This window comes from Moschus berezovskii, chromosome 5 (genome assembly GCF_049115385.1).
Source record: "Moschus berezovskii isolate FMDL1 chromosome 5, NW_MosBer_1.0, whole genome shotgun sequence".
Taxonomy (NCBI): domain Eukaryota; kingdom Metazoa; phylum Chordata; class Mammalia; order Artiodactyla; family Moschidae; genus Moschus; species Moschus berezovskii.
In genome coordinates, this window is record NC_142464.1 from 37,539,475 (window position 1) to 37,554,348 (window position 14,874).

General features: G+C 35.3%; 1 protein-coding gene across 5 annotated transcripts in view; it reads right to left on the reverse strand.

Moving 5' to 3' along the window:
• PDLIM5 (PDZ and LIM domain 5) overlaps window positions 1-14,874 on the reverse strand; it is a 251,372-nt gene that overhangs the window by 62,474 nt on the left and 174,024 nt on the right. The window contains exons 10-12 of one of the 5 annotated variants that reach the window (XM_088836227.1): window positions 13,274-13,390; window positions 10,928-11,068; window positions 10,063-10,194 (exon numbers count right to left, since the gene is read on the reverse strand). The exons of the other annotated variants lie outside the window; for them this stretch is intronic. Coding sequence (XP_088692353.1) covers window positions 10,063-10,194; window positions 10,928-11,068; window positions 13,274-13,390 — 390 coding nt within the window. The remainder of the gene's footprint in view (window positions 1-10,062; window positions 10,195-10,927; window positions 11,069-13,273; window positions 13,391-14,874) is intronic. 5 annotated transcript variants of the gene reach the window in all.

Consider the following 14,874-nt stretch of genomic DNA (forward strand, 5'->3'; position numbering starts at 1 on the left):
TTTTAATACCCCACTTACATCTATGGATAGATCAACTAAACAGAAAATTAACAAGGAAACACAAACTTTAAATGATACAATAGACCAGTTAGACCTAATAGATCTCTATAGGACATTTCACCCCAAAACAATGAATTTCACCTTTTTCTCAAGCGCACACGGGAACCTTTTCCAGGATAGATCACATCCTGGGCCATAAATCTAGCCTTGGTAAATTCAAAAAAATTGAAGTCATTCCAAGCATCTTTTCTGACCACAGTGCAGTAAGATTAGATCTCAATTACGGAAGAAAAACTATGAAAAATGCCAACATATGGAGGCTGAACAACACGCTGCTGAATAACGAACAAATCATAGAAGAAATCAAAAGAGAACTAAAAATATGCATAGAAATGAGTGAAAATGAAAACACAACAACCCAAAACCTCTGGGACACTGTAAAAGCAGTGCTAAGGGGGAAGTTCATAGCAATACAGGCACACCTCAAGAAACAAGAAAAAAGTCAACTAAATAACCTAACTCTACATCTAAAGAAACTAGAAAAGGAAGAAATGAAGAACCCCAGGGTCAGTAGAAGGAAAGAAATCTTAAAAATTAGGGCAGAGATAAATGCAAAAGAAACAAAAGAGACCATAGCAAAAATCAACAAAGCCAAAAGCTGGTTCTTTGAGAAGGTAAACAAAATTGACAAACCACTAGCCAGACTCATCAAGAAACAAAGGGAGAAGAACCACATCAATAAAATTAGAAATGAAAATGGAGAGATCACAACCGACAACACAGAAATACAAAGGATAATTAGAGAATACTATCAGCAATTATATGGCAATAAAATGAATAACCTGGAAGAAATGGACAAATTCCTAGAAAAGTGGAATTTTCCAAAACTGAACCAGGAAGAAATAGAAAATCTGAACAGACTCATCACAAGCATGGAAATAGAAGTGGTAATCAAAAATCTTCCAGCAAACAAAAGCCCAGGTCCAGATGGCTTCACAGCTGAATTCTACCAAAAATTTAGAGAAGAGCTAACACCTATTCTACTCAAACTCTTCCAGAAAATTGCGGAGGAAGGGAAACTTCCAAACTCGTTCTATGAGGCTACCATCACACTAATCCCAAAACCTGGTAAAGATCCCACAAAAAAAGAAAACTACAGGCCAATATCACTGATGAACATAGATGCAAAAATCCTTAACAAAATTCTAGCAATCAGAATCCAACAACACATTAAGAAGATCATACATCATGACCAAGTGGGCTTTATCCCAGGAATGCAAGGAATCTTCAATATCCGCAAATCAATCAAAGTAATATACCACATTAACAAACTGAAAAACAAAAATCATATGATTATCTCAATAGATGCAGAGAAAGCCTTCGACAAAATTCAACATCCATTTATGATTAAAAACCCTCCAGAAAGTGGGAATAGAAGGGACATATCTCAACATAATAAAAGCTATATATGACAAACCCACAGCAAACATTATCCTCAATGGTGAAAAACGGAAAGCATTTCCCCTAAAGTCAGGAACAAGACAAGGGTGCCCACTCTCACCACTACTATTCAACATAGTTCTGGAAGTTTTGGCCACAGCATTCAGAGCAGAAAAAGACATAAAAGGAATACAAATTGGAAAAGAAGAAGTAACACTTTCACTGTTCGCTGATGATATGATCCTCTACACAGAAAACCCTAAAGACTCTACCAGAAAACAACTAGAGCTAATCAATGATTACAGTAAAGTTGCAGGATATAAAATCAACACACAGAAATCCTTTGCATTCCTATACACTAATAATGAGAAAATAGAAAGAGAAATTAAGGAAACTTTTCCATTCACTGTTGCAACAAAAAGAATTAAATACTTAGGAATATATCTACCTAAGGAAACAAAAGACTTGTACATAGAAAACTATAAAACACTAGTGAAAGTAATCAAAGAGGACACTAATAGATGGAGAAATATACCGTGTTCGTGGATTGGAAGAATAAATATTGTAAAAATGAGTATACTACCTAAAGTAATTTATACATTCAATGCAATGCCTATCAAGCTACGAACGATATTTCTCATAGAACTAGAACAAATAATCTCACAATTTGTATGGAAATACAAAAAACCTCAAATAGCCAAAGCAATCTTGAGGAAGAAGAATGGAACTGGGGGAATCAACCTGCCGGACTTCAGGCTCTACTACAAAGCCACAGTCATCAAGACAGTATGGTACTGGCATAAAGACAGAAATATAGATCAATGGAACAAAATAGAAAGCCCAGAGATAAATCCACACACCTACGGACACCTTATCTTTGACAAAGGAGGCAAGAATATAAAATGGAGAAAAGACAGTCTCTTTAACAAGTGGTGCTGGGAAAACTGGTCAGCCACTTGTAACAGAATGAAACTAGAACACTTCCTAACACCATACACAAAAATAAACTCAAAATGGATTAGAGAGCTAAATGTAAGACTAGATTCTATAAAACTCCTAGAGGAGAACGTAGGCAAAACACTCTCCGACATAAATCAAAGCAGGATCCTCCAAGACCCACCTCCCAGAATATTGGAAATAAAAGCAAAAATAAACAAATGGGACCTAATTAAAATCAAAAGCTTCTGCACAGCAAAGGAAACTATAAGTAAGGTGAAAAGACAGCCTTCAGACTGGGAGAAAATAATAGCAAATGAAGCAACTGATAAAGGATTAATCTCAAAAATATACAAGCAGCTCCTGCAGCTCAATTCCAGAAAAATAAATGACCCAATCAAAAAATGGGCCAAAGAACTAAACAGACATTTCTCCAAAGAAGACATACAGATGGCTAACAAACACATGAAAAAAATGCTCAACATCCCTCATAATCAGAGAAATGCAAATCAAAACCACAATGAGATACCATTTCACACCAGTCAGAATGGCTGCTATCCAAAAGTCTACATGCAATAAATGCTGGAGAGGGTGTGGAGAGAAGGGAACCCTCTTACACTGTTGGTGGGAATGCAAACTAATACAGCCACTATGGAGAACAATGTGGAGATTCCTCAAAAAACTGGAAATAGTAACTGCCATATGATCCAGCAATCGCACTCCTGGGCATACACACCGAGGAAACCAGAATTGAAAGAGACACATGTACTCCAGTGTTCATTGCAGCACTGTTTATAACAGCCAGGACATGGAAGCAACCTAGATGTCCATCTGCAGATGAATGGATAAGAAAGCTGTGGTACATATACACAATGAAGTATTATTCAGCCATTAGAAAGAATGCATTTGAACTAGTTCTAATGAGGTGGATGAAACTGGAGCCTATTATACAGAGTGAAGTAAGTCAGAAAGAAAAACACCAATACAGTATACTAATGCATATATATGGAATTTAGAAAGATGCAAATGATAACCCTGTATACGAGACAGCAAAAGAGACATAGATGTATAGAACAGTTTTTGGGACTCTGTGGGAGAGGGTGAGGGTGGGATGATTTGGGAGAATGGCACTGAAACATGTATGTTGTCATATGTGAAACGAATCACCAGTTCAGGGTCAATGCATGTTATAGGATGCTCGGGGCTGGTGTGCGGGGATGACCCAGAGGGAGGATAAAGGGAGGAGGGAGGTGGGAGGGGGGTTCAGGAAGGGGAACTCATGTACACCCAGGGCTGATTCATGTCAATGTATGGCAAAACCAACCAATATAATATTGTAAAACAGTTAGCCTCCAATAAAAAAAAAACAGAGAAAAAAAAAGAAAGTTTACTTAATGGCAGTGCTGAACACAATTATCAGTAAAGACACAATGAAGAATACTAATGGAAACCAAATTTAAGCATTAAGTACTTTTTCAAAGATTTGTGATGGACAGATTATTTTACAAAAACTCTAATTCAAAAAGATACATACACCCCAGTGTTTATAGCAGCACTATTTATATTAGCCAAAACATGGAAGCAACCTAAGTGTCCATCAAGAGAATGGATTCCCATGGATAAAGAAGATGTGGAACATATATACAATGGAATATTACTCAGCCATAAAAAGAATGAAATACTGCCATTTACAGCAACAAGGATAGACTTAGAAATTATATACTGAGTCACACAGAGAAAGACAAATATCATATGCTATCACTCACATGCGGAATCTAAAAAAAAAAAAAACCCACAAATGAACTTATTTACAAGACAGAAGTAGACTCACAGACACAGAAAACAAATTTGTAGGTTACCAAAGGGGAAAGGGGGATAAATTAGGAATTTGGGATTAACAGATACATGCTACTGTATATAAAATAGATAAACAAGAGCCTACTGTATAGCAGGGAACTATACTCATTATCTTGTATTAACCTATAATGGAAAAGAATATGTAAAATATAATATTGTTGACTTACAGTGTTTCAGGCATACAGTAAAGTGATTCACTTATATTGTATACCTGAAACACTGTGACTCAGTTCAGTCACTCAGCCGTGTCTGACTCTTAGTGACCCCATGAACTGCAGCACGCCAGGCCTCCCTGTCCATCACCAACTACCAGAGTTCACTCAAACTCATGTCCATTGAGTCGGTGATGCCATCCAACCATCTCATCCTCTGTCATTTACTTCTCCTCCGGCCCTCAATCTTTCCCAGCATCAGGGTCTTTTCAAATGAGTTAGCTCTTCGCATCAGGTGGCCAAAATACTGGAGTTTCAGCTTCAACATCAGTCCTTCCAATGAACACCCAGGACTGATCTCCTTTAGAATGGACTGGTTGGATCTCCTTGCAGTCCAAGGGACTCTCAAGAGTCTTCTCCAACACCACAGTTCAAAAGCATCAATTCTTCAGTGCTCAGCTTTCTTTATAGTCCAACTCTCACACCCACACATGACCACTGGAAAAACCATAGCCTTGACTAGACAGACCTTTGTTGACATAGTAATGTCTCTGCTTTTCAATATGCTATCTAGGTTGGTTATAACTTTCCTTCCAAGGAGTAGGCGTCTTTTAATTTCATGGCTGCAATCACCATCTGCAGTGATTTTGGAGTCCAGAAAAGTAAAGTCAGCCACTGTTTCCCCATGAAATGATGGGATCGGATGCCATGATCTTAGTTTTCTGAATGTTGAGCTTTAAGCCAACTTTTTCACTCTCCTCTTTCACTTTCATCAAGAGACTCTTTAGTTCTTCACTTTCTGCCATAAGGGTGGTGTCATCTGCATATCTGAGGTTATTGATATTTCTCCCAGCAATCTTAATTCTAGCCTGTGCTTCTTCCAGACCAGCGTTTCTCATGATGTACTCTGCATATAAGTTAAATAAGCAGGGTGACAATATGCAGCCTTGACGTACTCCTTTTCCTATTTGGAACCAATCTGTTGTTCCATGTCCAGTTCTAACTGCTGCTTCCCGACCTGCATACAGGTTTCTCAAGAGGCAGGTCAGGTGGTCTGGTATTCCCATCTCTTTCAGAATTTTCCACAGTTTATTGTGATCCACACAGTCAAAGGCTTTGGCATAGTCAGTAAAGCAGAAATAGATGTTTTTCTGGAACTTTCTTGCTTTTTCCATGATCCAGCAGATGTTGGCAATTTGATCTCTGGTTCCTCTGCCTTTTCTAAAATCAGCTTGAACATCTGGAAGTTCACGGTTCACATATTGCTGAAGCTTGACTTGGAGAATTTTGAGCATTACTTTACTAGCGTGAATCAACCTACTTCAAAAAAATGCTATTGTTATTCCAAGGTTATTGCTAAGATTAAATGAAATACAATGAGATAACACATGTAACACACATCAAGTACTGAACACACTGCTAAGCACAGAGTGTATGCTCCAGAAATGCTATATCCTGTAATATGTAGCTCAGATATCTATAGATAAGCACATTTAGCAAATAAACATCCTTCATCTGCACTAGTAATTCTGCTTCTAAATGTAGTTTGTAGATAGTTCTGATCCAGGATTTTGAGGTCAGGTATAATCTTGCCTCCTCAACTCAATTTTAAATGACACACAGTATCTCATAAGCAAAAAATGTTTTCGTTTTTTATTGTAACTTTTGTACACAGTTCTGTATATATTTTCTCCCAAAGACTCTAAGATGTTTAAATATTAAATAGTACTCTTTATATACAAAGGGTGTGCAGATTATAAAGAATTTATAAAAATCTAAGTTATAAGCAAAGGAGTTCTATTTATATCAAGACTGATCAGCAGAACTGAAAAATCTCTAGGGGAATAGATCTCTATTAACTTAAAATATTTAATGTAGTAATGGGAGAAAATTAAGTTTCATCTAGACAATCATGTTGAAATATATGATGTCTAAGCCCCTAAAAATCAAACATCCTTTTTTTTTCTAATTTTTAACTATTACTTATTACTTAAAGAAATAGATGAACATTATGTAAACATTAGAAAATTAATAAAGCCATTGGCTATATAATTCCATATTTGGGGAAAATGCTATCAATAATCACTAACAGCAAAATATTTCAAACTAATGACTAACATTAATATAATAGTCATGAACACTTAGATTGGTATATTCTAAAATCATGACTCATATACATTTTTTCTAAACTTAAATGGTTTAAGGTATACCTAAATTTAAACAAAATTAAACTGCTTTCTAAAAGATCGTAGTAAGAAAACCAGAGCAAATCCATAAGCAATGTTGATTAATACCAAGCTCAGCATCAAACATGGTCATTTTCACTAGTCTGCCAAACAAACAAGCACTGAAATGAAATGTTAAAATTAACGTGACTTCCATCTCAAGAATACCAAAGATTATGTTTCATATTTCAAAACCTTAAAATGGAGAAAAATGTATACTGATAGAGCAAAGATTTCAAAACTGAGCTAATGAGGACAAAAGAAAAAGGAAGAAAAGTTAATTTTCAGTGTCAGCAACCTGATTTATCTTAAATTTACATTCTTTCCCCACATTTGTTTAACTACTATAGCAAATAAATTTCAGTTGTAGATGGGGAAGAGTTGGAAATTTCAAGTCTATTTTCAAAAGAGAATCTCTGCTCAAAGAACAATCTTGAGGTAACTTTTATTCTAATTATCATAATTACATGTTTAAATTTTTTAAAAGTCAACTGTACATCACAGATTTAAACATCAATGTCTAAACTAAGCAGTTTTTAGCTAAAGTCTTACAAAAATTGATATAGGAATATACACATTCTGAAGTGGTAAGAAAGGAGTATTTCTGGAAGATCATAGTTATAAGTATTCTTATAGAATGATATTAAGAATTCTTAATTCTTTAAGAACTTTATAAAAGGATCGAGACATATAGAGCAGTCATGAGTCTCCTTTGTTCCAGAATTCTGTTTACAAGAAAATTTTTTGTATTTTCCTAAGCAAAATTCTTAAATTTTTTGTATTAAAATTCAACATGTTAAATATAAATACTATAATGGAAAGACAAGTCTTGTATTTTACTACACTTTATTATAATTTTAAAGATTTGTTGCTATTTAGTCGCTCACTTGTGTCTGACCCTATGCAACCCCATGGACTGCAGCACGCCAGGTTTCCCTGTCCTTCACCATCTCCCAGAGCTTGCTCAAACTCATGTCCATTGAGTCGGTGATGCCATCCAACCATCCTGTCCTCTGTTCTCTCCTTCTCTTCCTTTCTTCAACCTTTCCCAGCACCAGGGTCTTTTCCAATGAATCAGCTCTTCGCATCAGGTGCCCAAAGTGTTGGAGCTTCGGTTTCAGCATCAGTCCTTCCAATGAACATTCAGGACTGATTTCCTTCAGGACTGACTGGTTTGATTTCCTTCCAGTCCATGGGACTCTCAAGAGTCTTCTCCAACACCACAGTTCAAAAGCATCAATCCTTTGGCGTTCAGCCTTCTTTATGGTCCAACTCTCACATCCATACACGACTACTGGAAAAGCCATAGCTTTGACTATACAGACCTCTGTTTTAATTTTAAAGATTACTGTTAAACAAAGGAAAAATCAGAGATAAAATACCTCTGACATTATCCCAACTGCTCTTTCTAGTACACTTCTCACTGAGGTGGCAAGGTCTCTTCAGGAAACCCTGCACTCTTGCTTTGCACAATGCCAGCTAGCTTACCTTGCTGAGAACCATTTTCCTTCTCTGGATATCAAACATATTTAGCTTGTGTCTATAACTGTTAATAAAAAGTAATGAAAATTACTACTAACACTTCCTCTAGAAGTAGGTCCATGGACAAACAGTCAGTTCATAACTGCAGGCATACTTTAAAAAAAAAAAAACAACAAAAAGTTCATTTAAACAATAAGGAGCCTGATTTGAAAGGAAATAAGGGATGTATTTTTTTTAGAGTAACTTTTCCTGCTTAAAAACTGACTGACTTACCACGTAACAACTACATACCAAAAAATTATAAAACTGTTCTCAGTTTTGTAATGATAAATGAAACATATTAATTCTTCAAACAAGGTATATGAGGATTTTTATGTTGTTCTTTTTCTGTTCAACAGTGAGAACAAAATAACTTACTGGAATAAAAAATCAGAAGCTGAATGAGCATGGTACAAATGGAGAAACAGGGTATTTTCTCATAACCAGTGCTTCTCCTCATCCCATCTCCATCTGATGTCAGCCAAAACATACCATAAGCCATTTAGTTAAAAATAAAGACAAAAAGAAAACAACAGAGGATTTAGAGATTCTATTGTGTTTCCAAAGGAATTTTTATTCCAAGGGTGGTCAGCACCTGTCTTTGTATAAACTTAGCCCTAACAATGTTATGTTTCTGCTCATTTAACGATCACAATTCCACAAATAATTTGGGGTATTTTTTTTCCTTAGAGCAAAATGTACAATGATATGTCTTCCCCCTGTTCAAACACCTCCCTTAAAAGTTATCCAGAGTTACACAGACACAGCTTATTTAATTGCACTTTACTGTGCTTCACACATATTATGCTTCTTTTCACAAACTGAAGGTCTGTGGCAACCTTGCATCAAGCAAGTCTATCAGCACCATTTTTCCAAATGCATTTGCTGCCTACTTTGTGTCATATTTTGGTAACCCTCATAAGATTTCCGAATTTTTCATTATTATTACATTTGTTATAGTGATCTGTGATCAGTGATCGTTGGTATTACTATTGCAAAAAGATTATGACTCTCTGAAGGTTCTGATAATGGTCAGCATCTTTAAACAATAACACAGTTTTAAATTAAGGTATATACATTAATTTTTTAGACATAATGCTATTGTACATTTAACGGGATACAATATAGGGTAAATATAACTCTTATATGCACTGGAAAATCAAAAAATGTGTGACTTGCTTTACTGCACTATTTACTTTATGGCTGTGGTTTGGAACCAAACCTGTAATATATCCAAGGGATGGCTGTAATTAAGTACATTGAGCACATCCATAACTGTGGGTAGGACACAAACATATGATCAGCAGGCAGCCTGTGTCACATCAGGCTTTTATGAAGTACAGTCATACTCTCTGCCATTAATTTTATGTTCTTTCAAAAATAATATAGTCATTTCATTAAGATTATACCTTTAGGAAACATTTGGGATTTTTAATTTTTACATTATACCTAATAATTTTTAGCCTAATTGTTAAGTCTGGGAGAGAAATTCATTTTTGCATTTCAGCATTTCCCAAATATGGTGAAAATTAAGTTGTCTGCAAAGTAAAACTCTCATATCTAAGAACTATAAGATAGCAGTCAATCAAAAGCAATTATTATTCTTTTTCACTTTTTTGAAAAGCATAAAGGTATGTATTAAACAATTCTTATACAGTAATATCCATGCAATAAAAAACAGGGTCTTATTTCATACCAAATATCAAGTGTGCTAATAAGAGATGTCAGAAAGGATTAAAAGTCAAGTTAATAATCATACAAAATAATGTGCTCATGCATTATTGCTGCATTGAAATTACAGTTAATTTAAAACTGGACACAAATCAGTTCTAGGATTTTCTCATTTGGGCTGTTAATACAGTGCTTCAGTGTCAGAGAAAGTAGTACCTTTCACAGCAAGCCCCCTGTTATGACATCCACTCCCCCCGTACCTGGTTTTCGTAACATGGACAGAGCCAGTTGATTTCCTCAAGGGCTGGAGATACGAAAAAGCTAAAGGCTTGGATACAGGGCTGATGCAAAGTGCATCCAGGAGTGAGTGATATTTTTCAGGACTGGAGAGCCTGGTGAGCATTCAGAAAGAGTTTTAAGTTGAAAAATCACACTACCGATAGCAGGAAGTGTGTAGTTTTTATAGTTTGTGATTTGAAACATTCCCGGAGAGACAGTGAGAGGGGCAGAAACAGAACAAAGCAGCAGAAAGAGGATGGAGTGTCCATTATGTTATTCTACTCATTAATACAGAACTGAGTAAATTTTCATCAAAGTTGATCAAGGCAATCTTTTGGAAAGCATCAAAAATAATAAAGACTACTAGAAATTATGTAAAAACAAAACCCTACAACAATAAAAAGGTTTACTCTTTCTACAGGATGAACGGACATTAGAATAGTTATGCTTTAGATCAACTTCAAACATAACCAGCTTGTGCGAGAAGGTAAAACCAACAAAAACCTAAAATACCTATCTATGCTTGATTCTGTTTCAGAATTCTGTTTCATAAAAATGATAAAAACTCAAACATCAATAGGTACACAACATGCAACAATCCACGCAACTGAGAAGTATCACAGATAAATGGTGGTAATGGAAAGCGATAAAAGGATTATTTTAGGAAAAATCAGTAATAAACTCTGTGGGATATATCCACAACCTAGAAAAAATGTCCCCAATACAATTAAGATCTCCTAACAGGGCTGTGGCTGATTCAAATGGCAATGCTTTCTCAGAGGTGAGTTGTAAGACAGTGAAAAGCCCTGGGTTCACATCAGATGCACACTGTACATGGAGTTCTACCTGGTTTTTGCAGCAAGAACAGCAGACACAGTAGCGGCTGCGCTGCTCAGAACGGCAGCACTGTATCTAGCAGGAGAAGACAAGGTAGACAAGTTTCGAGAAGCTTCCAAAGAACTTGTTGCCACATTTCTTGTGGAGCTGCTTAAATTGGTCAGCAGAAAAACAGAGAAGAGGAACAAAAAGGAAAGTGAGGAGGGGTAGCATAATAAAGATAAGATAGCAACCGTGCAATGTTAATACTTAAGACTTTTAAAGGTGTGACATGTCACAAGTGTAAAAGGAGCTCAGATCCTTTATTTACTGTTACTATGATTTCTCTCAGAAATTAAAATCTGACACATAATCCTCCATAAAACTGGTTTAAATACTATACAAACATTTTTGAATGTTTTTAAGCTCAGTCTCTAATCCTACTTAAAGTGAAATCAGTATCATATAACAATACACATTTGAAGACTGATTTTTCAACAACTTCCTTTCTTTTTCTTTGTCAACAACTAAGCAGAAAATAAATCCAAACATGAAGTGTGAATTTCGGTAAGCAGAAAAAGAAAGAAGGTTATGCCAACTTTTCCAAAAAGTTTCTATACAGAGAATGTAGAAATGATATACACCCAGAGTCTGACATTTTAATGAGACTCGAGTTTTCAAGAGAAGCAGGTACAATCGGCTGCTCATTCAGAAGCCACAATACATATTAATACAGACAAGAAAAAACTTTTAAATATTGACAGTAAAACTATTGGGGGAGGGCAAACACCTTTGCAGAAATAAACAGCAGTTACAGTGAATATGACTAAAAGATCAACTTCTCTAATGATGCTCCGTATTTCTATTTTCAGTTAGCTCTGTAAAGATTCAAAAATGCTGCTATGAAATTTTACCTTCAAAATTCCAATTATTTAAAATAATAGTTTCCTTTGGTCTTTTAGAAGAGGTCATATACCTAGATAGGAATTAACATTCCATCATTAGGACTGTAATGATTTTCAAATCTGGTTGCTGCTGTTGCTTAGTTTCTCAGTCGTGTCTGACTCTTTGTGACCCCATGGACTGTATGCAGCCCTCCAGGCTCCTTTGTCCATGGTGATTCTCCAGGCAAGAATACTGGAGTGGGTTGCCATGCCCTCCTCTGAAATCTGGTTATCAAGCTGGAATTGAGAACTTCTTTTTTTTATTAGGTAAAAAGAAAGTTTAAAATGCATGGGATGAAATCTATATCTCTCTTCTTTAATTACGCATATAAGTTCTTAATGAATATCCTCACTATACTATGATTGCATTTTCCAAAATTGGTGACAATGGCCACCTCTAACACAACCTAATTATGTACCAAACTCAACTCAAACGGATGCCTAAAACTGTGAGGCTTGATATAAGTCTCTTCTCCCTGTCTCCAATTCTCCGTTCTAGAAGAATTTGATAATTCATTATTCCTAGTTCCACTGGCTATAATTTTACAAATCATTCGAAGACAACTTAAGAAAACAGTGGCAAGCCATTTATATATATATATATATATATATATATATGTACACACAGAGAGAGAATTGCTTAAGTACAATTTTTGATAAGTCTATAATTAAATTGAACTGTGTAGATATATTTTAACTGTTGTGAATGGCTAGAAAAGAAAAAATGAGGTCTGAGGAAAAGAAAAGAAAAATGTGATAAGCAGCATAGCAGAGAAATATGAGTGTCATACAAAGTGGAAGAATAAAGTTTCCAACTGACTCAACTTTGAGTTTTTCAATTACTCTGCATCTTTGAGACAATGGCTTCTATCTGATGGAAATAATGGCAAATAATGACGAGACACTTAAGTCTACAAAAAAGTCAGCTAAAAAAATAAATCAGCTAAATTATCCTTCTTCTATAAGAAAGGAAACTATAATGAATTTTTCATCATATTGTATCACAAATAATAGTATAAAAAGATTGAGTATGAGCAGAGTCCATCAGAATCTTAGGAAAATTAACCTCAATACATTTAGAATATATCTGGGCACCTAGAACATAAAATCTCTATCACTTCTTTTTTAGATGGGAATGCTCTAATTCAACAGACTTATGACAAACTCAAGAAATATGACTTTCCAAATCACGCTGAATAGAGAAAAGGCACAGATTTCCTGACTGTAAATTAGAACTCAGAATCAAAACAAAAAATGAAAAATTTAAAAGTAGTATAAAGCAGTGTTCCACCAAGGCTGAGTGCCAAGCTTTGTCTATATATTAGAGATGTCAGTTCTGTAATCTATGATCAGTTTTTCCTTTTTATTAATAGTTTTAGTACCTATCACCACCAGCATTAACATTTAGATAGACAAGATGAGAAAACTCTACCTAGAATATGTAGTTACTTTAGAAAGTGTGGCTACTTGGCCACCAATATGTAAAACCTGAGCAGTTGTAGGTGGGTGAGGTCCACTCTGAGGTAGGTCTTCCAGAGAACTGTCAAACCTGAGTTTTCAGAAGTAAAATAAACAAGGCAGAGGAAATATTAATGAAAAGTACAGACATTAATCATGTATACTACCTTAAAATCACATTGCTTCCATTTTGGAATACTGCTAGATTTTTTTTTTAAGCTTTATATCTGCAGAAGGCTAAAACTAACACCAAACACCCTCACAATCACCAAATATAGGCTGTTTTTTAACATAGCAACTTTTATGTGATAAACTATCATGCTTACAGGGGGAAGAAAGGAGGGTGGGAATTTCCTTCACTGACTATGTATTTTGCATGCTTCAGAGAAACTTAAGCTCCAAGAAATTAATTAAGTTGCCCAATATCATATCATTTCATATCATATACCTAGTAAGGCTCAGATGGATGTTGAACCAAGTCTGTCTGTACTCTTTCCAAAGCCTTATGCTTTCCAGCATCCTGTGGGGCTGAATAGGACAATACACAAAAGCAACTAAGAATTTCCCTTAAGTCAGAATAATTATTTGCAGATCTGAAATAATACGGATGTTGTTTACCTTGATGTAAAGAAACTATTTCATCTAAGCAGAAACGAACATTTGCAACAAATGTTTGTGTTGTTTGAATACGATGCATTTTGTTTTCCTGACGTGTATACCATTTTCTCTTTTGAATGTCAGAATTAAATTTAAGAGTTATTACCAGGTAAAGAGAAGATGAAAAAATTCGGTGTGAGGTCTGAAAGAAGAAAGCACCAAGTGTAACACTTTGGGAAAAAAAATAAACAGGAAAAACAAAAAATTATGCATTTTTTTAAAAGCCTGTGGGGAAAAAGTAGAATGGGTCAGTCATGTCTATTGATTTTCAAATGGAAAATGTAACACTAAGATAAAGAAATAGAAGAGGTTATATTCCCATTTTTTTATTTAGTACTGGTCATACCTTTACCAGAGTGTTGAAAAAGCGTGTAGATAACTTAAAAATGTCAAGGCAGAAGTAAACATTATTTAAGAGGCAAAGTAAAAAAAAGTTAGACAAATAAGAAAATAAACGCTATAACAGGGGTCAGCAAACCACAGCTCCCAGGTCAAAGGCAGCCTGCCTCCTATCTTCACATGGCCTGGGAACTTACAATGGCTTTCATATCTTTAAATGATTTAAAAAATAAAAAAGACTATTTCACAACATGTAAAATCTATATGAAATTCAAATGTCAGCATCTATAAATAAGTTTTCTAGAACACAGCCAGGTTCAGTTACTTACATAATGTGTATGGCTACCTCCATAAAACACGGAGAGCTGGGTAGCTGCAATAGATTCACGTGACTCACAAAATCTCATATATTTACTATCTCATTTTTTACAGAAAAAGTTTGTTGACTCCCTGTCACAGAGAATAATGTCTCCACACAGCTACCAGAGTGAACTTTTAAAAACATAAATCTGATCCTGTCTGATTCTTAGATGCTGCCAGCACTGCTCTATGGACAGCTGTAATCCTAGGCTCCCTACT